The 23,083-nt window shown below is 38.7% G+C and overlaps 1 protein-coding gene across 1 annotated transcript; it reads right to left on the bottom strand.

Annotated features, from left to right (window-relative positions):
* Positions 1-490: 490 nt before the first annotated feature.
* mrasa (muscle RAS oncogene homolog a) lies at positions 491-21,982 on the bottom strand. Its single transcript, XM_061053786.1, has 7 exons — positions 21,619-21,982; positions 9,131-9,389; positions 7,994-8,147; positions 7,627-7,726; positions 6,411-6,490; positions 912-4,783; positions 491-867 (listed from the first exon to the last, which is right to left on the bottom strand). The coding sequence occupies exons 2-6, from the start codon at positions 9,321-9,323 to the stop codon at positions 4,684-4,686; spliced, it is 627 nt and encodes a 208-aa protein (XP_060909769.1). The 5' UTR covers positions 9,324-9,389; positions 21,619-21,982; the 3' UTR covers positions 491-867; positions 912-4,683.
* Positions 21,983-23,083: the final 1,101 nt, after the last annotated feature.

Raw genomic sequence — 23,083 nt, 5'->3', positions numbered from 1 at the left:
TCAAAGAGTCTTTTAATATGAATGAAACAGATTTCATTAGAACTCTTTCATTTTCTTGAACAAGGTTTAGGATCACTTAGGTAGATCTTTACAGTATACAGTATGCAGCTCTCTTTCCGCTTGTTTCATGTTGAGCGCCTCTCTGTACCAATTTCACTGTGCAAAGGACATTAATGTGAATCAATGACAGAGATGCAGTACCTGTGCTGTGCTCTGGGCTTGCCTCTCCCTCCTGAGGGTTTGAAATCAATGAGGCAAAAGGTGCTTTCAGCATTCTCACCCCATTGATCTCAATGGACCGTGACAGCTCTGAAGATTAACGAGAGGAGCTTCTGCTGAACAAGCAGGTCGACTCTTTTACCACATGTAGGTGTTCGCTGTAGCTGCTGCACACGGCTCTGATCGCCGTCCATTTAGCCGTACATTATGTGTGTGATTTTGTGAGCTTTGATGGGTACCTAAGGAAAAAGCAGTGAACACGAAAAGTCACAATAGTTGTATTTCTTTATTGAAATATAGTCGACCCCTGAGGCTAGATTAGAAAGGCCACACGGTTTATTTGTGCCTCGTCTAGCTCCTCAGTCTGACATAGCCCCTTAGAACACAACAGACCTGTCAAAAAAAAAACACACATTACACAACTCGGGTGAAAACTCCACATTTTGCCTTTTTTTTTTTGTCATCCAAACTTGGAGTCACACCACCCATTTTACATACCGACAATATTTCAGGACATACACGATTCAAACTAACTGCATTACTTCAACAATACTTGGCGTCTGTTTTGAAAAAGATTGCTACGTCTCCAATCAATGAAAACAAAAACAAAAAAAAGCTCAATGAAGCTAAAATATAATCTCAATGAAGCTAAAATATAATCTCAATGAAGCTAAAATATAATCAGGAATCACATTATTGGTATGTTCACTTTCAGATTTTTGTATTTGGTCTGCCTGAGATGTGAAGCCAGCACAATAAATCAGCAGGTTTCATTCCAGAGGTAACTTTATGATTCAAACTGCTTTTGGACCGCAAACCAAATCATTAAAATAGCCAAGAATACATTTTGTTGATACACAGGCCAAGTCTGCTTCAAGAAATTGTGCTGTTTCTTGGGGAAATACACTTATTCTGTTTCTTATTGAGGGATAAATGAGAAGTTTGATACCGCTGTTGTATTCGTATACTAAATATTAAGCTACAGTTAGCACAATTAGCTTAGCCTAGCATAAAAAGAGGTAGCAGGAGAACAGCTGGCATGTCTACAAGAAACACAGTCGGTGTTTGCAGGTGAAATTTCTCGCAGATGGAGTGGAGCTTGATGTACATTGTATAGCTAGTAAGCTAGATGCTAACACACAATATAAATTGCCATTAACGTACTGAAATAATTAGCATTGTGACCGCTGTGATTACGACTTAAGAAATAATTTATTTTACTTGACAATGTTATGTGAAATAGTCTTAAGTTAAGAGATGCTAAATTAGTTAACAGTCTGTTATGCTACAGTTGTGTCATTGGTCAGAAGCTAGTGGCCTCTGGGCTGATTGAAAATACCAAATGATCAGCTAATCAAGGGGGCGGACCATGACACCTGTCACTCATTTACAGCTGTGAATGGGAAATAAACCCATTAGAGACATCTTGTGTTTGACTTGTAATTATGAGGTTCCATACTGATCTAGGTTCCACCAAAACTAAAAAGTGAAGTATCTGAAGAATCATTTTCTCATATGTACTGTTAAAGAAAGGGATGGCTGTCCCTGACCAGCATCTCTAAAGCGGACTAACAAGTTATGTTGAGCTAAGGTTGTTTAAAATGTACAAGAGCTTACATAGCCTACGAGATCGTATCTTACCTCAGATGTGATGAGAGAGGCTAGCCGTTTCCTCCTAGCTCCAGTATTTATGCCAAGCTACACTGAGCTAACAGGCTTTATATTTAGTGTTCCTACAGGGCGTCTGTATCAGTTTCATCATGTAGCTTTAAATAACACGTTGAACATGCACTGAACAAAGAAACCATTTTAAAATTGTAAGGTGGAAAACAAACTTTCCTTGTGTTTTACCTTGAATGATTCCATTTTCATTTGTAAAGTTATCATTATGAGCGCCAATAAAACGTGGGACCAATTTTCTTCTTGGTCTGTGACGTGTTAAAAGTCTCTTGATCTGGAGGCTCAAAGGCAAAAGGCCTGTGACCCGTTAAAAGTCCCATTGAGTAAAAAGAAAAAAAAAAGCTAAAAGTGGGAGGAGTTAAACTTTTTGTCCAGGTCTGGGACAAGCTGAGGTAACATAGACCGTAATAAATTATTCAGTTGTTTAAAAAACACTTTGCAAGAATCATATCAATAATACATATCAATTATACAAAATGGTATCAAACATATATGATGCACCATTTTCAATAAACACATTCAGATGTTTTTTTTCTTTACTCCACTATGATCCAGAGTCTGTCGCTTCACTGCTCAATGATCAGTTCTTCAATGTTTTTTGTCCTTTGCTGGAAACTTTCTGTAGTCCCTTTAACAGTGGATGGAGATACATACTTTCCTCCTTTGTTGGCTGAGGTCGATTTCCACTTCCAGGCTGAGGTGAAGCCGTATGCCGTTTGATAGATGTTTTTTTAGAACTCAATCTTCTGAAATCCAAACAGAGTAATACTGAGTTTTTCTTTCAATACCTTTCCAATAATTGAACCTCAATTTATCTCATCTCTGTTACAATCATCGCCATGATGACCGGCATACTCAGGCACACAGGGCTACAACCCTAATCATCATGTTTTGCTTATTTTGTTATTTGATTTACATTCAAATCATTTTAATCGTGCCTTTCATTTCACGCGCAGATTAAACAGAAAACAACATGCTGATAGGAAAGTGAGAAATTGTATTAAAAGTGCAAAAATGTATTCCTTCGAGAGACCGTATTCATCCAGACAAAAAAAAAAGTTGTCCACTGAAATTTTAGTGCATTAACAGTACGAGCCATTTTCATAGGTTATTAAGTTGTACATTCCTATCAACTTCACGGCTACAAACATGAGCACAAAGAACACAATATCTTGTTGCTTTGATTGTGTAGTTTGTTGACGACATAACTAAGTATGTAGCTGGGTTACCATGGCTTTAAGCCCCGGGGGGGGAGGGGGCATGAGACTGCCATTTCATCTGGGACTGATTCCCCGGGGCTACAGTACGCCTCCTCAAACTGTAGGAGTGATATCCTTCACTGAGCACGGCTCCTCTTAGACTCTTCCTGAATTCAGCGGCACTGTCTGAAAAGCCCCAGGATTGGAATAAAGTGACATCACATTATTTTGGTTAGTGGCCAGTGCAAATTAGCTTCTCCAGCCCGTTTCACGTCTGAAACATGAAGCTCTAACTATCCCTTATCTTATTGTACAGCTCTTTTGTAAAACAGCAATTCATTCGAGTTAAATCGCCACCTACAGTTAAATTATTTTTTTAACATGGTAAATATAATTGTAACTCTCTATATATTTTTATAACAACAACACGTAAATTAAAATGGCTTAAGGAAAATCTTTTAAGACTACAAAGACAAAAACAATATCAGGGCTATTGTTGATACAGTACTGATGTAGGCTGCACTCATGCTGCTGGTAATGAGTGAAGAGGCAAACTTGATTAACCATAATTAAGTTCAAACACTTCATGTTAAGTGGCTCTGATTTACTTCTTAATATGGGATAACTATCCTTTTATGAGCGTCTGTAAACATGGCCGCTGACATGTCAGTGTTGGTCCAAACCCTGCTTTTTTGACATTTAACTGTAACCACAAACACCGACCAACCTCAGCATCATTTACAATTACAATAGTTAAACAATAATAACTGATATGATACTTTCTCTCTCTCTATCAATCACATTTCTTTTGCTTCCCGTTCAACACGTCCTTCCACCCTCTCTGAACTGACTTCTCAAACACCAGAGCATCACATGACTACAGGGTACAACATGTACTCACAGAACTCACGATTCATTCATCCACAACACCACACTAAATCTATTTGTTACCACTACCGGTCCCATATCCATCCGCCCCCGCCATTATGATGTTCACTCTACACAGAGAGAACGCTGCTAACATATCTGGTCCACACAGGCTCTTTTCTTCCTGATTTTTATGGATATTGAGGATAGAAAGGTGACGTCCAGCAGGCTGTTGGAGTTAAGTCCTGAAAAATAAAGCGCCATTTTCAGCCAGTTCCTCCCTTTTTCAAGAAGATACAAGTCCCAATATCAAGATTATTTTGATCTCTGGCTTTGCTCCCAGAGTCCGCTGTCTTGTGCCACATTTGACATGGAATTCAAAAGTGACACTTGATTAAGAAACAGTTCTCAGACACTGTCTTTCTCTGTTGAATACAGATGGGAGGGATGCAATGACCTTTGGAAAGGACCGTAAATTGAGGAGAGAGGGCACAGCACTCATCCCAAGGCATCCAGGAGGGTGAGAGGATATCAGTCCAACATTTCGGATCCTCCTCTCCTTCTGTTCCTACGTATCCATCCAGCTGTTCGTTGACCCCACCCCTCCCTTTTGTGCTCCAGTAGTCAACCACTGCTAGGGAATTCCCTGAAATCCAAAGGTATGTGGGTGTGCGTGTTGGTGTACATGTTACTATTGATACAAAAGAGACAGGGGAGGTCACAATATGGCGCAGTGGAACCTGTGAGAACCTGCAGAGCGTTCTGCTCTCCATTTCATCTTCTTTTTCTTCTTCAGGTTTCGCTCTGGGATCTGTTGTCTGTTGGTGGAGAGAAAAAAAACAAACTTAGGAGAAACACTGACAAAGTAAAGTGGAAACTAGTGTTAAAGGAATAATTCAACTTGCTGAGTTGGGACATGTGCATATTAACTTTCTTGCTTAAATTGGATAAAAAATAATGTTAATACTCTCATGTCTGTACAGTAAACATGAAGCCATTCAGGGTGGTTGTGGCTGAATCAAGAGTTTATAAACAGGAAGGTGGGGGGTTAAATGGACTTGAGCTGTATAACGCTTTTCTAGTCTTCCGGTCATCAAAGTGCTTTTACAATGCAGGTCAAAACTACCCAGTTACTGATGGTAGATGCTGCTCTGTATAGTGACCATCAGAAGTAACTCATCAATTCATACACATTCATACGCCCCTGTCGTAGCAGCGGGAGCAATTTGGGGTTAAGGAGGAGCTGGGGATCAGACCCCCGACCTTCCCGTTGAGAGACGACTGACTCTACCAACTGAGCCACAGCCGCCAAGAGTTCATTCCTTAGCTTCTGTATCCACATGTCCAAGTGTCCTAAACAAGACACTGAACCCCAAATTGCTCCATAGCTGGCTCCATGCTGCTGCAAAGGTGTGTGAACGAAAAAGTTCTGATGGGAAGTTGAGCACTTAAGATAACAGCCTCTGCCATCAGTGTGTGTATGTGGTGTGAATGTAACATGTAGTTAAATAGCACTTTGAGTGGTCAAAGGATTAGAAAGGACGATACAAGTCCAAGTCCATTTACCATTACTACCATAATCTCTCCACACAAAAGGGACAGTTTGTGTGCCAGACTACTGTTATGTTCAGCATTGAAGCAAATGATAAAAAGTAATATATAAATATAAGTCAGTCATATTAAGTTTTGAGCCAATTAAGAGCTATGTTGTCATGTCTTAAAGATTTTACAGAAAACACTGTATCGACAACTAATATGAAGAGGATTGAAAAACTCTGCCTGAACTGCTGATGCACCAGTCAGAAAAAAATGCACAATCATTATTTATTTTATCCACCTCCTGCATGTCTGGATTCCTTCAGTCTGACCACAAGAGGGCAATATTGATTCATCAGTCAACTTTCCGTAGTTAAGGTACATTTTGACAACAAAATAAAAAGGGAGAGTTCTTTCATGAGTCAGTTACAGACCTGGCATGTTGACATTAAGAGCTCTGCCTGTCCTGGATTATTGTATTTTGAAAAGTCTGAGTCAGGATCCAGAGTAAGCACACTGATGTGCTAACATGTGACTTATTATAAGAGAAAGGGTCTCGGACAGGATAAGTACATGTACAAAACATGGAAAATACCCAAATTCTTCTGAAATTAGACGTGTATCAAGACAGGAAATTGCTCTGGGGTTTTTTTTCTTTTCTTTTCCACTCTCACTTCACTGCCCTCACATACCAGCATAACACTCTGAGTACCACTAAACACTCAATAACAAATTAAATACAGACTGAAATAAAGGCAGAAAGGGTCAAATGCTTTGAGTCAAAACAAATGTTTACGAACCATTCAGCTGGACCAGTTCAACAACTGTTTTAACCATCAAATTGTCTGAATTGATTTTTTATGCAGGTCTCAAAGTCTAAAAATCAAACTGGAGTAAATCTTGAGTTACCTTATAACACGAACCAGCTCATGAAAGGCTTTGTCGACATTCATGGGAGGATCCTTGGCACTGGTCTCAATATAAGTTATCTAAAGAAACCATGAAACAGTAAAAATGCAAACATTAGTGGCAATTACTACAGCTGGGACTGATATATGAAATGATGTGAGAAATAAAACAACCAAAAGACATAGGGACAAGAAACATAAGTGGTCTAAATTAAAAACTGGCTTGTGACCTCAATCGAGCAGAAAGTCATTTCAGGAAAGAATCAGTAACTTTTCTTAGTTCAGTCTCAATAAATCAAAGACTGAGATTGATGTTTTCATACAAGAGACGTATAGTAATAGCCATGAAACGACACTAATGAATGAGCAGTCAGTGATTGATTACTTAAAAATAAATCATCTACCACTGGGCCACAGCAACGTCTTCTTAATCTATAAATAATACCAGGTTTTGTGTTACCAGCCACTGTAAGCCAATATTATATATAGGAAGAAGGAACAAGCTACTTTAAAGGCAGATGTGTCAAGAGTTGGCATCCGAACTTAAAGAAATACATTTATACAACAGATAAGAAGATTCAACGCCTGCATGGCGGGCGATCGTGTTGTTTTTTGAGTATGTAATTAAATAAAAGTAAATGTAATTCAGCCCTCTTGTGTGCGGAGAGTCTTCTCAGTTGCAGTAAAGATGATGCTTCCTGTCATCACCTGCACCAAGATATAAGGACTGACTGTGCTGTGCACAGGGCATTGTGTGATTATACATTTTTACACTTGAATTGACATTCCAGTCAACTCTGAATTTATATAACTCTGAATTTATATAACTAAGTTCATGGTGTACAATTATTCATTTTTTTAAACAATACATTTCAAACAGTCAACACATGTTTGTCTTTGTATTTACTTAATTTGTTTCTGACTTAAGTCAAGATTCTAAGAAAAAAGTCTGAATTACAAAAAAAGAAAATAAATCTAATGTCCCAATCCTCTTCCACAGCTTTAAAAAGGTGGGTAAGGCAATGTGTGACTCAGGAATGCCCTGCACATAAACATATGAGACATATAGCATATCAATCAATCACTGATATACTAGCTGAAACCCAAAAAGTGGAATATCTGGACTGAAAACTGTTCTTTGCATCACTACCAGAAACAGTGGTTGTCTCTGTCCTCAACATGGTAAGTGAGTGCTTTAGAAAAGGTGAACTACTTACACTATGTTTTGCAGCCATCTCTTGACCCTGATCAGTGGTGATCTTTCTCAGGTGGACTAAGTCTACTTTGTTTGCCACCAACACCATCGGGAAGGCCTCCCTGTGAGTAAGAGAACACACAGACACACATTATCATGCTTTCAAGAGGTGAAATTTCTGCACTTTTCAGATACTGTAGAAATTAGCTACAGTAGAGCTCCACATAATATGAACATTCACAGCTTGCTTAGTTCAAGTTTCTATATTTGTATCTTTAGTTTTAATCGGCGACAGTGAAACACTGTCAGAGAACAGATGCCCATTGTGCTTGTTGACACAGTGGTCTGGTCTCTGTTGAGTGTTGCTCAGCTTAGCTGCTGAAACCTACCTGTCCTTGACCCGTAGAATGAGTTGATGGAATCGGTCGACATGTTCAAAGCTGGCCTTATCTGTCACAGAGAAGACGATGAGGAAGCCGTCTCCTGTCCTCATATACTGCTCCCTCATCGCACTGAACTCCTCCTGTCCGGCTGTGTCCAGCACTGCCAGGATGAAAGAACACAAATTACTTTTATATGGAATTGTCCCTTTTTTACTCACTTTTTACAAAGTTTATATCTGTTCAGATGAATTGCAGTATGTATCTGAAAAGGGCTTTAGGGACTGAGTAAGTCATTATTACTACTTTTCCGATTAAATACAACATCCACTTTATATTATTTAACGTTTCTTTAATGGCAGTAGCAAAGTCCTTATTTTCTTGTCTTTTCATCTTAAAACGTTTTGTTCACTGCACCAGTTACACCTGAATAATCCTAACAATTATGAACTTATTAAGCATGCCAAGACAACATAAGTGGTAAGATTTATTCCATGTTTGAAACCCTTCTATCTTAAAGCCTTATTTCATTCCTGTAAACATGGAAAAAACCAACTATGTTTGCAGTTTAGGTTGGACTATTAGGATCCCCAGCTATTTTTCCTGGGGTCTATTACAACCAGGACAGTTACTGTGTCATGACATCTTACATTTACAATCAACACTACACTACAAAACCGGACTTACATCATAACCCATAACATTACAACAATAACAATAACAATAACCTTGGCCACAACTGTATCAGAGCAGTTTCCAAATGTTGAGAGAAAAATAACATAACAGAATTTCAAAAATGTATATCGATGTATTTGCATAAGATGTCTTTGGTTGAATGGTTTTAGGAGTTTTTCAACAAAGGCTTGACTGAAACTTTACTGTGGGAACAAAAAAACACATAATGATGCATCATTTCTTCAACATGCAACGACTGTAGCATTGCCTTGTTCCTATATCCTATTTAGCTGAACAGAAACAACAGAGGTGTATTTTGAAGCTAAAAAAAAAATAACATTTACATATACATGGTTCCCTCATGTTGATGATGGACATGATCAATTGCAACAACAACAAAAAAATGAATTAAAGAGACTGAAGAGCAAGAATCTTTATCAGCTGCTTTCACATGTGTACATTTGTACTCACCATCCAGAATTGCCCACTGTCCATCTATCTCTGTGTGTTTCAGATACGAGTCTTCTATTGTGGGATCGTAGTCTGGCACGAAGATCTTCTGGAAAAACTGGATGGTGAGGGCGCTCTTCCCAACACCACCATCCCCCACCACCACAAGCTTGTACGTTGGCAGGTTGTCACTTGGCAATGCGCTGGTTGCCATGGCTACCTCAACAGTGGTGGTAACGGTGGGAATTAGGGTAGTAGGATACTGAGGGGAGACACCTGACTGAAATGGAAGAACAACAGAGAGAGAAGGAGATAAGAAAAAAAAGGGAGTCAAAAACATTGTCAACATTGGAGGGGGAAAAGAACCAGCGAGAGAAGTGTTACGTTTTTTTGCTGCTTTTTTAACACCATGGAGACCACAGACCATGTATGTACCATAAAAATGTCTATAAATATTCAAGGTGAGGCCAAAAGGCAGAGATCAGCACACTTAAATTCATTTAACTCACTGAATACATCCAAAGTAAAGCCTGGCCTCTGAAATTAGCTAAACAAATCTAATATCTGATAAAAATTCTGTTGTTTTTTTTTGTTTTTGTTATTCAATGCTATTATTAGGGCCTGACCAATACAGGATTTTGGGCTGATATCAATATCGATATTGGGGAGGATACCGATATAATGGCCAATATCTTTCTTAGCTCTGTTTGATCTGTGGAGCTACTGTACATATATCGATATATACACACACACACACATTTATTACGTTGATCCCTAAAATTAGTTTTCAAACACTTGTGTAAAAATTCTAAAATGAAGACAACATGGTCACTCAACTGATAAGTAACTGTGCATGGACATGCATCACAGCTTGACACTCTGGAGGGTGATAATGCTCGAACACACTCCGCTGGTGAAAGAGAACTGCTAGTGTAACACAATGAAACTCAAATGAAAGGCAAGTCGACTGGTGAATAAACATAGTCATATTAGTGCATATCTGCGATAAAATTAGCCGATACCGATAGTCACACCGATAGTGGATATGATGATAATAGTTTGGTTGGCTGGTTAATGGGTCGGGCTCATGTTTGTCTGTAAAGCTCTGTGGTCAGCTGAGGCTGTTTTAAACGTGCTATACAAATAAACTTGAAGTTCACCGGCCACACATCGCTGTGTGTTAGAGAAAATAGAACGACAAGTGACAAGTTGGACACAGACTTAATAATAAGAAGGTTGAAGAGTGAATTTAGATTTTTGTCAAGATAAGCTTTTGTTTTTCTTGACCTGTAGTCACCCTTGCTAGTCAGCAGCAGCACGATTAGTCAGTTGAATTAATTATTAATACTTTCATTAGTGACGAGCAACAATGCTGAACATCTCTTGTCTTGGAGCCAAAGTCTAACAGCTATCGCTTTAACTGCATCGTCTTAGGACTACTGAACTATCAAATCAAGTATTCATGCAAGATGGGCAAAACTTAAACCAGGAGCTCTGAAGCAATCTTATTAATAAATATACCATTACTGTATTTGATTAAGATACCCATATGTGAATGGAAGCTTTTAGCTGTGTAGTATGACACCATCAATCCGCTTAATCCAATTTATTTTCTCAAATACAATTAAGAACTAACTTGGTCAAATACTTTGCACACATTTCAGCACACCATGCCATGGGCTGTAGCTTTTGTTAAACTGGCCATTTGCATGTCTCAAAACAAAAGGAGAATGCTTCTGATGATAGCTGCAAGCAAAACCCTGAAAACGGTGTGGGTATTTTTCTACCTGTGTGCAAAAAGGAACGATAGCAGGTTATAGTTTGATTCAGTTTTTGCATTTCTTTGTATCAATATATCAACAGATACCCTGCTGTAATACTGAGAGCCTCAATTATCCACTAAAGTCATTTTTTGCAAATATGATACTAAATGTTCAGTAGATGTCAGCATGCACTATGTCAAGAATTGAGAATAACTCGTAATATAATGTAATCACTGGTCAGCTATTCACATGAATTTCTTCTTTTGTCATTGAACAGTCCCAGCTAACTCACGATGTTACAGTCCTGTTTTGTTAAGTACTGCTTGGAGTCTTAACTGATTAGTAGCTTGCTATGTGAGCTTAATTAGCACTTAAATAGCTTTAGTGTAACATATTAGGACAAGTGCACTCTGCTCAGATAATCGAGGGCAGAGCAAACAGACTTTAGATATTTTTGTTCTGGGCCTGCCTTGCCCACACGAGGATAGTGGAAGACATTAGAAAGAATAAGTGGTCATATGTTACACAAGAGGGTTTTAGAGGTTGTGAAAATCATGGCCAATCACATTTAGTTTTCATCCTCTGTAAAGGCAGGCCCCTCCCTTTTTTGACACACTGACACTTTGGGGATCTTTTAAGAGGTTTTTTTTTTTTTTATTTGAAAAGAAACTAACTGTTGTCTCTAGGAAGCTTCAAATGTGGTAACACAAACACGATAGCCACTCAAATAGACTGCTCAAACCCTTTCTCACTCCTTTTTAAATTCATTTTTTACACTTTATTTTTACGATATTATGTTTACCATGCATATCATCAGCATCACAAATCTGGGAGAGAATTTGTTTCCTCTCTTGTCTTCAAACTTAAATCAAATACACATGGAATTTTTATGTTTTCCTTCATTTACCACGCACCACAAATTGACAAATTATATGCAGATTTCAAACCATTCGCTTCTTGGTTCAACAAAAAAAAAAGTAACCTTACTTATCTCTTTAGTCATGAAGGTCATTAGAGTCACAGGTCTACCTTAACGGTCACATATTATGCAAAATACACATAACAATGTTTTCGTACACTAATGTGTGTCCCTAGCATTCCTACAAACCTCCCAACTATGAGAAAAGTCCATCCTCTCCGTCTTTTGCCTGCTCCAGTTTACAGAAAATGTGTGCTCAAACAGGCTGTTTGCAGATTTACCCTTTGTGACATCACAAAGGGCAGTAACTCCTCCCCAGTACCATATATATTATTGGGTGACACTTACACAGCTAGGGCTTTTTTCTGCCCTCTGAGTCTGCCTTTCCCCCGTAAACAATAGCGCATGGTGCAAAAAAGCCCAAACCACACAGCTCACCTGCATTAAAAGCTGCAGACACAGAAACAGCCTGTTTTAAAGCAGGGCTGAAATAGAGGGGGACATGTTTTGGGGAGCTCTGAGACTTATTTAAACTGGTTGAAAAGGAGGATCATATGTGACCTTTAAAAGAAAACATTGGTCAAACTTGCTCAATTAAAAAGATGACATCTGCATCCATTAAGAAGACTGTGCGTTAAGAAGAGACCCTATGACTTTAGAAGAAATGAACTGTCCTCAGGAAGTTATTAATGGAGCATTTTAATTGAGATGGTTTGAAAATAGTCAATAAAAATAAGTTTGAAATGCACATAAACACAAATGATATGAGTTCCCAAGTAACACTGCAGGAGGAATATTCAACACCTGTGCTTAACACCTTGTTGCAACAACACAAAAATAGAGCCCAGATATAACTTCTTGAGCGCTGTTTTAATCCTGTACTATGTTCCTGTTTGTTTAAAAGAGATATCAGACTTTCTGTTATTAGACCCAAACTCGCTTACGCTTGAGTTGCATGCAGCATCCTAAAGGTATAGGATTTATGATAAGGTTACTGATTTAGTGTGCACATGTGCACTAGAACACACATGCATCCATCTACGCTTGCAGGACATGCATTCTAATAATCATGGGCAAGCCAAAAACAGCTGCAATAAGCCAGCAGAGACACGGAGGAAGAAGACTGCTAAAAGAAAGTCAACATGAAAACAATGTTGAATTTGAAATAAAACGTGTTTTTGGAGGAAGAAAAAAAATGTTCATCCTGTTTGTAAGTGCCGAAGAATACACGGGGGTCGGAGTGAGTGACACCTAATAGTGCCAATGTAAGGCCTTGCATTAAAAGCTAACATAACGCTATCATAATGAAGCAGGGTCAGGAAATGCAGCCACATTTGTCACTCAGATCCACCTCTAACTGCTATTTCTGTCATTATTTGTAATCCTGGAGTTGCTCTACCATTACACGACAGCCTTCTCACAATATGCTGACACATTTTAGATAAAAGGCTCAGTGGGGGGGAAAATAAGCGGGAAAAAAACCTTCAATAAAACTGGTAGGACTTTTGGACACTATTCTGGTGATAGAAGCTCTTTTCTAAGTCATTCACAGCAGATATGTCAAATCTGCATGGAAAAGCAGCTAAAAGGAGCCATGGTGAGCTTGGTTTTGGCTGAGCAGAAACGAGTGTAATGACGTCTATACTCTCAGAGGCCCACTGTGACCACAGAGCCGGAGGAGAAATATGATGGCCTCCACACAGATGGATTGCTGTAGTTTGCAATTATGGCTTTTTTCAAAACAAAAATAAACATCTCTTCTGCTACAATATGAGAGATTTAACAGAAAAGTATAGGGTATTTTTACTGCACAAGTGAAGTAACGCAGAGACTCAATATACCATTTGCAAATGATTTAGATGCATTGTGAACATACACCTCAATAAAACTGCTGGTAGAGTATTTAACAAATGTGCTTTTGACTCAATAAAAAGTAATACTTAATGGTGTGAAGATTGCACTCGACAGATAACCTCTTCCCTCTCATTTTAGCAAGTAGGACAACTTATGGTGCCAATATCAAAAAACACAAACCGCCTGTACTGGAGTGTTTGTTTCGTCCTTTCTGGTATTGCAGACATTAACAGACTCTAAAGTAGTGGGAACCGGCTCCCTCTAAAAAGATATCCAAAAAACCTCATACTAATAATCAAACTAAATCTTGTTTTTCTACACGATTGACAAGAATGAAAACATGCACATAAATATTGTTTTCCATCTCTACCAATAGTCCCCTTGATCTAACCCACTGGACCTTTAATATGTGTCACGCTAGGTCGTGCTCATGCATACAATCTCACAGCACAGCTGGCCACAGATATTGAGAGTGCTACAGAAAGAACGAGACACAGGAGGGAAGCAAAAGCAGAGAGGGGGAAAGGCGGGTGAGAGAAATCGGAAACAGAAGAGTGAGGGAAAGGAAGCCAGGGCACATGAGGACAGAGTTGAAAGAAATACTACAATATGGTGCTGAGTTATTACAATAGACACCTCTGTTTTAGCATGTTTTCCTCTTATTTTTGGACACTTTTAAACTGTTATTTATACTGATAGATGTTTCCAGCAATACAATCATTAAACACCTTTAACTGGATGATTTTATCTCTTAACTATTATCTGCAGCATGCCCAGACTGAAATGGACTGAGTAGAGTTTGATCAGATGTAACACCCAACACCACCGCATGTGACACCCTCTAGCAGAGCACTGGTTTACAGAATAAACATTCAAAGATGTAGGAAGGGTAAAATCAACATTGAAGTCAAATTGCACAAAAGGATGCACATATACATGAGCAAGCAAGTGGGCGAGACAGCAAGCATTCCTGCGGCAGGTTTCACACTATCCCGCTGATGGACAGTTGGAGGTGAAAAACATGGAAAAAAAAAGAACTGCAGCAGCAAAGGTAAAGAAGAAGACTCATTGAATCAAATGTGAATGCATGATTTGCAATATTTTTTGTTAAACAATTTCAACATTTATAGGAGAGAAAAGCATCAAATACTTTAACTGGCTTTAAGGAAACTGTTATCTGGGGATACATTAATGTAAGCATATATTGCTTTTAAGTGAACAGGTAACTTATCAGACCTAAATGTATGATGAATTACATATCTCAGGGGTTAATCTATCTTTAAATAAATTGGGTTATTTTTTACAATTTTGGGACCATTGGTTTGTGCAATTTAGAGAAAAGTAGAATTAGAAATAAAGCTAATCTTCTGGATCACATTGTGAAACCTTGAGATTTGTAGTTCTCACAAAACCTTGCAACAGACCAAAGTAGACACAAAAACCCACATTCACTCACTACTAGCACAACACCCACACACCCACGCACCCATTCCTCCTCCATCCACCAGGAAACAGCTGTCAGCTGGCTTTGGTCCATCCTTTCCTGCCCAGCACAATGGAGGGAAGGAAGATGTTTCCTTCCTCTCCAAAGTCAGCCAGCCAAACAGCCAGTCACTCTGCAGCAACCAGACAGCAAGGTTAGGCAAAGAATTTCCAGGCCAGATTCCTGATGTTCAATAGCCTCTTCAGTCAGTTCAAACACTGGCTTTCATAAAATCACAGCACAACTGTGTATGCCACTACAGCCTTTCAGGTTTTTAGTGCTGTAAGGAAAAACAAATCACATCATATCTGAGTACCTGCCACCCGTTTTCTCGGCGGTCCTGCCTGGTGTGGCTGAGCTGTATCCATGCCAGATCACAATCGAGTGCGATGTGTCAGCATTTCCCTCTGTTAGTCTATTCGGTGGAGTGCACAATCCTATGAGACGCCACTCATCATTCTGTGAGACCAAAATAATCCACAGTCACAGTTTAAGACAAACTTATTTGGAAGTGGAACCTTGGTGAAGGAAATGTTGCCATGTTTCCAAACCAAAGTTAGTCATCTGACCGATGTGGCTGTCTATATGGCTTTACAGGCCCTGAGGTTTCAGAGGACTTACTAAGGCTGCAAAGGACATACTTTGAGTATTGTATCAAGCACTGTGCCATGTTCAAACCTATGTTTATGTCACTCAGCTTTGAGAACAAAGTAATGTTTTGATACAGGGCCTGCATGCAGCAGGGTAGAAATTACCCTTTGCCCTGATTAACACACAAGTAAGCAGAACTCTGCATATTAAAAGATATGGGTATCAGATTTGTATCATTAGCCTGTATAGAAACTCTACAGAGAATTACTTTTACATCAATTTGCAACATCAAGTTAAGAAAAATTCATGCCAACCAGATGTTTCAGGATATTTCAACCAGGCGGCAACCTCAAATGTAAAACAATTAAGCGAATGTGGAAGTTCAACAACCTGCAGTTCTTAGGGTGTCCACTAGATGCTGGCTGGAATTCAAATACACACCCATTCTAATATGTACATTTTTACAGCAGAAATATACAGCCTGGATAAAAACAAAAAGCAAATGTGGTCTGAATAGCTCAGTTCATTATCGGCACACAGGGGTGAATTGTTATTTTTTACCTATCTGTTTTAATTTAATGATGCATTAAAGGTGTTCATAATATGGGGCGTAGCTGATCTGACTGACAGGGGGTGTTTTGTAGCCGTTTGTCAGGAGGCATAACGCCTGCCTCAAGCTTCACCTCTTTGCCTGTCCCTAGTTTGTACAAAAATTTGTTTTAGAAACTTTTTCCAATATGGCGACCGCCATCGATGGGCTTCAAAAGTCTGCTTCAGAAACCAATAGGTGATGGCACAGACACTGCATCTATGTTTTATACAGTCTATGAATTCAACCCCTATGCTCAGTCCTGCACTTTACACTGATACACAGCAGATGACATTTTACATTACAACATAAATGGGGAAACAACTATAACATTTTTCCTAGAAGGCAAGATTTTATAGATAAGAGCTGACAGAGAATAAGAGTCATCAAAGATTCAGTAAGATTTTTTCTGTTAAGAAAAGATAAATACTGGCCCCCGGCGCTTTGAAAGAAGGTGACTGAACAGCCAATACAGACAATACCCTATACAGATGTGGTTTTATACGTTAAAACAATACAAGCAGCTGAAGTGTTTTTGACTTTACATTTAGTAAAAGAATCTTGCTGGGCTCTTGAGAAGTACTCGCTGCCATGAGAAAGGATAAAGGGACTTCCCTCTTCACATGGGAACAAAGCAGCTACATATCACACACACAACATGTCTAAGGAGGAACACAGTGGTTCACACCCCAGCCTGTGCAAAGCGTTCATATCAACACTCATCAATCATCAAAAGGAGGTGTTAAGACACAGAGGTCACAGAGTTCAAGATATACTTGCACACTCAGGTCGCTGTCAAGTGACTTTTTACTCCACCCTTGTTTTTCCATTAATTTGCAGCTGATCAGATCTATTGTTTGATTTTATGGAAACCTTTCAAGCAAAGAGTAAATAATTTAGGGAATTGTTCTTTGGTCTGCCAGAATATTGTCATTAATTTAAAAATTACTTTTAAGAGACCGGAGAAGCACATTGCTGGTTTGTGTCACCACGAGAGCTGAACTTCAAGCAATAATCCACCTAAGGGCTATCTTTGCTTTTCCCAGCAGAGGAGAAGAGAAAAGGTTCTGACATTTCTTTACCAGTACTTTTGGCAACATTCTCCATTTTCCACCTGTTATGAAACTGAAGAAGGGCTGATACTTTGATATTGGGCAGGGGAAAAATTGGATACAGATATTGGCCGATATCTTTCTTAGATTTATGTTCAATGTGTAGAGATAGATAAAGACATACACATTTATTGCACTGAGACCTCAAATGCAGTTAACAAACACTTGCGGAAAATATATACGGTATAAGGAAGACAAGCTGGTCACTGAACTGGAAAGTAACGGCGCATTGTAATCTATATAACACTCGGTGGTGTAAGAGAACTGCTAGTTTAATACAATGTAACTAAAATGAAATGCTCTTCGACTGGTGAATACATTAAGTAATATCGGCACATATCTGCGATAAAACTTGCTGATACCCAAAGTCATTGGATATGCTAATATCGTTCAATGTTATCGGCCGGCCGATTAATCTGTTGGGCTCTAATCTAAAGCCAAACAATGTCTTTTTTTACACTTGTTCTAAATGCTGCATCAGTCTCGCTAAATGAAGATATGTCTTCACACAATAATATGACTCTTGATGAAGATGTTAATTTCAGAAAACAAATTTAAGTGAGCACTTCTGCTCAGGTTGTTTCTTTCCTGTATTTTACACTGATGCCATATTTTAGCAGAAATCTGGGCTAATAACACTGTACTTAGATGTCTTTGGACTCACTCTCTCAAAAGAAGTTTGTTCTCTACCAAACAGCAGAAACACATCAATGAAAAACAAAATTTTTACTTCTGCTATCTGTATACAGTTTTGTTGAAAACATGAGGCAAAGTGCCCCTGCATCACATTTTCTCCAAAGATGGGAATGGTACCAAAATAAGGGATCCTTCTGCTGGGGTGCCAAGGTTACCGATCGGACACTAAAGGGTCCCTTGTTTACTGTGTCCCTGTTCTTCTTGAACGTTTAGCTTAATTAATAGCTGGCTACACTGTGTTGGGATGTCACACTATTACATAGCTGACTGACGCGGCTATCTCCATCTGGCTTACCCTCCGCGTAAGACCTATGGATGGCTGTGTAAATGCAAGCAAGTTCAGGGTTTACCATACCAAACTGTACTGAACCAAACCGGACTGCTTGGTGGAAACGGGGCTTATGCAACATTGGGCTAAGAGGGCAAAGTGCAAACAGCCTAACAGAGGGCTTTTTTTTAAACTGGTCACATGGTTGTGGATAAACAATTAACATTGTTCAAGCACACTTTTAGCCATGAATTTTATTTGTCCTTATACTTCACCATTTAAGAATAAGCTGCATAATGCTGTGACTCAAACATAATAACGCCCCGTGCCTTGTATGGTCTGGATCCATGAATTAATCCAATGATCAATGATCCAACATCACTGGTGCACAGAGAAAATAAGAAAATTACATAAGAGTATCTCAAACAGATCCTACAGTTATGCAACTTGTGATTTACACCCTAATGACTGGTTTGGGGGCAATTTCAACTACTGTACAACCTTTCTTTCATTCATTATTTTACTTTATTTCTTGCTATTTGGGAACTTAAGCCGAGACACAGGATGCCATAAGTAAACCCCAACAAGGGCTGTGCATCTTCACTGGTCTCAAGTTCGATTCAACGACGATAATTCTGTCAACGATTTGATCCAATATCATGATGCATCATGATGGGTTGCATCCTCAATTTTTGCACATAGCTACTTTTTCCATCAATGATAAACAAGAAGTCAGATTAATATGAATTTCCTTTTTTATTATTTAGAAAGGGCTTTAGAAATCAATTTCAACATAAATCTAATGTGTAAGAGTGTCAGATCTATGCCAAAAACAAATCAACTTTAAGCTTGATCTTGGAACAAATCAAACATGTTTTAAAATCGCTTCAGACTTTAAACCTTTTTTTTTAAATTCAGGCACACATTCAAAACCCACTGAAAATGGCTCCGCGAATCCCGACCCATCAGTTGAGAACCACTGGTCTATATGATCTTAGACACAGCTCCAAGAGGTCAATCATGGCTAATAAGGAAACAATATACATGATTTAAATTAGACTTGTTATGTAAAACTCTGGGTCAGAACTGCACAAAATGGTATTCCTTCAATACAGGCAATGCAGTAATTCAATACTACCTATATGGCTGGTCCATAATCAAAAAATATTGTTTACTGGCTTTCAAGTTATTGCATAATTTTTGTTCAAATGTATGATTCTGAGCAAGATGTGATGAAAAGCTAAAAACAATTTTATTTTTTTATACTCATAGAAGAGTTAGGGCTGATATAACGCACAAGTATGAATCAGTTCAATAATTTAGACATGATAATTAGTTAGTCAACATGTTTATCACCCGATGTGCAATGTCATTACAGTGACATTAGTTTTTCCTGGAGTTTTCCTCTTTAGACATGATTTTTAATGTATTTAACACATACATAGGGAATATATAGAATAATATTTGTATTCAGCTTATTGAAAAACATCATTAGTTCACACAGTAAGCAGGTAATTGGTTTAATATTTATCAAACATATAAATTCAGCTGCATTTTTTGTTTCTGCATTTCTTGATGCTGTCCGCTCTCATATTCTAAAAAAACAAAGAAGAAGCTTGATACGAACATTTTCCCATGAGAAAATGTGATTGTTGCCAGCAGCGAGTCACTACTTAGTAGGTGTCATTTAGTTTCTTTACAGAACTGGCAAGTGGATAAAAGCAGGTTTCCAGCTGAATTATGTAAGCTTCTATTGTTGAGTCCCAGAGTAAAAATATAGAGCTGAAAATAAGCATAATAGGTCTGCTTTAGGGGGCAGAGAATACGGAAAAAGCCCTGAGCCTGGCACCAGAACTTATTGGCTCAAATGATTGTATGCAAAAGATACAAAGTCAGCTGATTTTTTCAGATGGACACTGAGGAATAATAGAAAGAAACCATAAGAAAATATTCACATCAATTATGTTTACTGAAAAATGTGTTTAATGTATAATGCTCTTGTTCACATAGTAGGCTACAGACTGTCTTACAATGTGAAGCTCAGAACACATTTTCCTTATTTAAGGGATTTAAGGGCATTTTACAAGACAAGAAATTGGGCCCTAGTTTATTTCACTGCTTAGTTTTGTCAGGACTGCCTGTATCCTCAGGGTCAGGTGCCTTCTTTTCTACCCTTTGAGTTATCCTTTCTTACAGGTTGAAGTATCAGAAATATCACCTGGGAGAGTCCCCGTGAGTCACAATTTAAAAAAAAAAAAAACTCTAGGAATCATGATTAAGTAACAAGTGTAACAAATAGCCCAAAGGATTCGAAACCCCAGAATGAACCAGTCATCCAAATTACAATTTCCCCCTGGTCAAAAGCTTTAGCAAAAATTGTGAAACAGCATGCAAAAGTGAGCAACCAATTACTTTCACCAGAAACGTCAGATTTATCAGCAGCCACAACAGCAGCAGCCATAGCAGGGGTTTGACATTTCAATGGAGTGAGGATGGCAGGATTAAGGGAGATCTGTCCCCAGACAGCCAAATTATCTGGTGATTTCACTTCGCTATTAATAGTGATTAACGCGTGTGTTTGTGTGAGTGTGCAGATACACAATGTGTGTATGTGTGTAGACTGACTGGTGCTTCTGAATGATCTCATCCTATGATTTGATACATGAAGAATCTCTCTGTTCTTTGTGTCCAGCGGGTTAAATGTGCACGTCACTGTGCTTCAAAGACACAGTGTGTAGCAGCTACTTCACACAGCTGTGTAGGAAAATACATGGTTTATGGACATTTCTGACTGACGACAAGAGAGGCAATAAGCAGCGTGTTTTTGTTTCGTCCCCACGGGGGAAAAAATGTTTGACACACAGGAGGCAAGGCCCGTCAGTGTGTGTGTGAGCGCCCGAATGGAAATCTAACAGTAGCCGCCCCTAAATAACGGTCCTCGGTTGCTTCATCTTTCTCTTTAAGTTTGCAGCAAAAAAAAAAAAAAGAATTTCCGCAAATGGACTACACTCGTTCACAACCTTAATAAAGGCAAGCCAAGACTCCCTTGACTGTCCTCTCCACTGTCACAAGCAGGAATAATGTGTTGACAGCAACCTCGGCAGCAGTAAGTTGTTGATATAGTGAGAGTAGTTATTTTACAATAACGCGAGGTGTTGCCAGCCTCCACTCTGCGTGGTGAGTACAGACACCCGCATTCACGACCTCTTCTCTGTCAACCAGAGAGCTACTCACCGATATGAGCCTCGCCGTGGGGAACACAAAGAAACGTCCTCACGCCGACATATTCCTCCTGCTTTCTCTCGTTTTTCTCGGCTTTCAGACCACCGCCGCCCTTTCACCACAGCCGGGAGTGTGTGCTCCCCACATCTGCGAAACAATACGTTGAGTAGCTAATCTTTGTATTGCAACAGCTGATGCTAAAAATAGAAACGCCCAAAAGGGGTGATCTCCGATTTTGAGAGAATATCAACTCATGAAGTTTTCGTTTTTTTCAGTGTAATATTCATATTCCCGTTAAAGCTAATGAGGAAAACATACATGTTCGTTTTCTTTTACCGGATTCCTGTCGGATAATAGTTGGAAATCTCTGGAAAAACGTCAACCAGTTCCCCTTTTTGCTACATGGGCTGCCCCTTTATGTAGTGTATTTCTTTAAAGGGATAGTCCTGTCAAATTAGCCGGACCAAATTTAAGGGGAGTCCAGATTTTCCACTGAACGCTTGACTTGTTTTTTTTTAGAAAAGGTGTAGATTTACATTTAGTCAACCGTAAGAGGTCAACAGGTCTTCATTTTATGTCTAAATCGGCAGAAGTAGGTCATGATTTTTGTTATTTTTGTCAGATATTTTTCCTCCTGTTTGCACAGCCTTTAAGCAATTCCAATAAAAACCTCTCCTAGTGTAATATTTTTTGTCTAATAAGTAAGTACTCACTAGGCTTTTGTCGTGACAACAAATCACACACTTTTATACAATGGCAAATAATTGATCAACAGGTGTAGTACATCAAAGATGTGAGCATGCCAGGATACAGCTGTTCAGTTTTTTTTTCCTTCCAGATTACCACTAACTATTTATCTCCTCTGGTTTACTTTTGTCGTTAGATCTATTCTCCAAATGATTACCTTGTGATCCTCTTCATGGATAAACTGCTGTCTTTTTAATTATGCAGCCTAACACTAAATACTTACAAGCGTTTCCAAAAAGTGAATAAATAAATGTGGGAAAAGGAGACATCGTGCTACTGACCAGACAGTGAAGTAGCTTAGTGCAATGCAGCCATAACTAATTTGATCATTAACACCTGTGGTAAACACTGTGACATTCAAAACAAAGTTCTAAAGGTCAGTTACTTTATAGTGAATGTATCAAGGGAACGTAATTGTATACAGAGATGACTCGTCGATTAGATGCAGAAAAACATTTTCATTGGAAAAACATCAGACATGGCTTGACAACACACTGATATGTTTAAACAAAGGCACATTACCCTGTTTTCACAGGAGCATAATTTATTCATTAAAGAGAAATGAGTTGAAGAACCTCCCCACATAATCATCAGTAACATGTGTTTAATAGTTTTCTAATATTTTGTGATCATATAACATTTTTCAATGAAAGTAAGGATTATCACTGCAGAAGACTTATTCACAAGGAGAACCTTTATTGTTTTTTTACCTTTGTAGTTTTCTGACATT

The sequence above is a fragment of the Labrus mixtus genome, chromosome 13 (assembly GCF_963584025.1).
Source record: "Labrus mixtus chromosome 13, fLabMix1.1, whole genome shotgun sequence".
NCBI classification, from domain to species: Eukaryota; Metazoa; Chordata; class Actinopteri; order Labriformes; family Labridae; genus Labrus; species Labrus mixtus.
Note: the sequence above shows the minus strand (reverse complement) of the source record. Positions and strands in the feature narration are given on the sequence as shown.

Bases quoted from the DNA above. Each gene is read 5' to 3' on its own strand.
- mrasa (XM_061053786.1), bottom strand. From the start codon at position 9,323: ATGGCAACCAGCGCATTGCCAAGTGACAACCTGCCAACGTACAAGCTT. The intron at 7,727-7,993 runs GTAGGTTTCAGC...TCTTACTCACAG, and splicing joins ATTCTACGGGTCAAGGACAG to GGAGGCCTTCCCGATGGTGT. The intron at 4,784-6,410 runs GTAACTCAAGAT...CTCCACCAACAG, and splicing joins GAGCTGGTTCGTGTTATAAG to ACAACAGATCCCAGAGCGAA.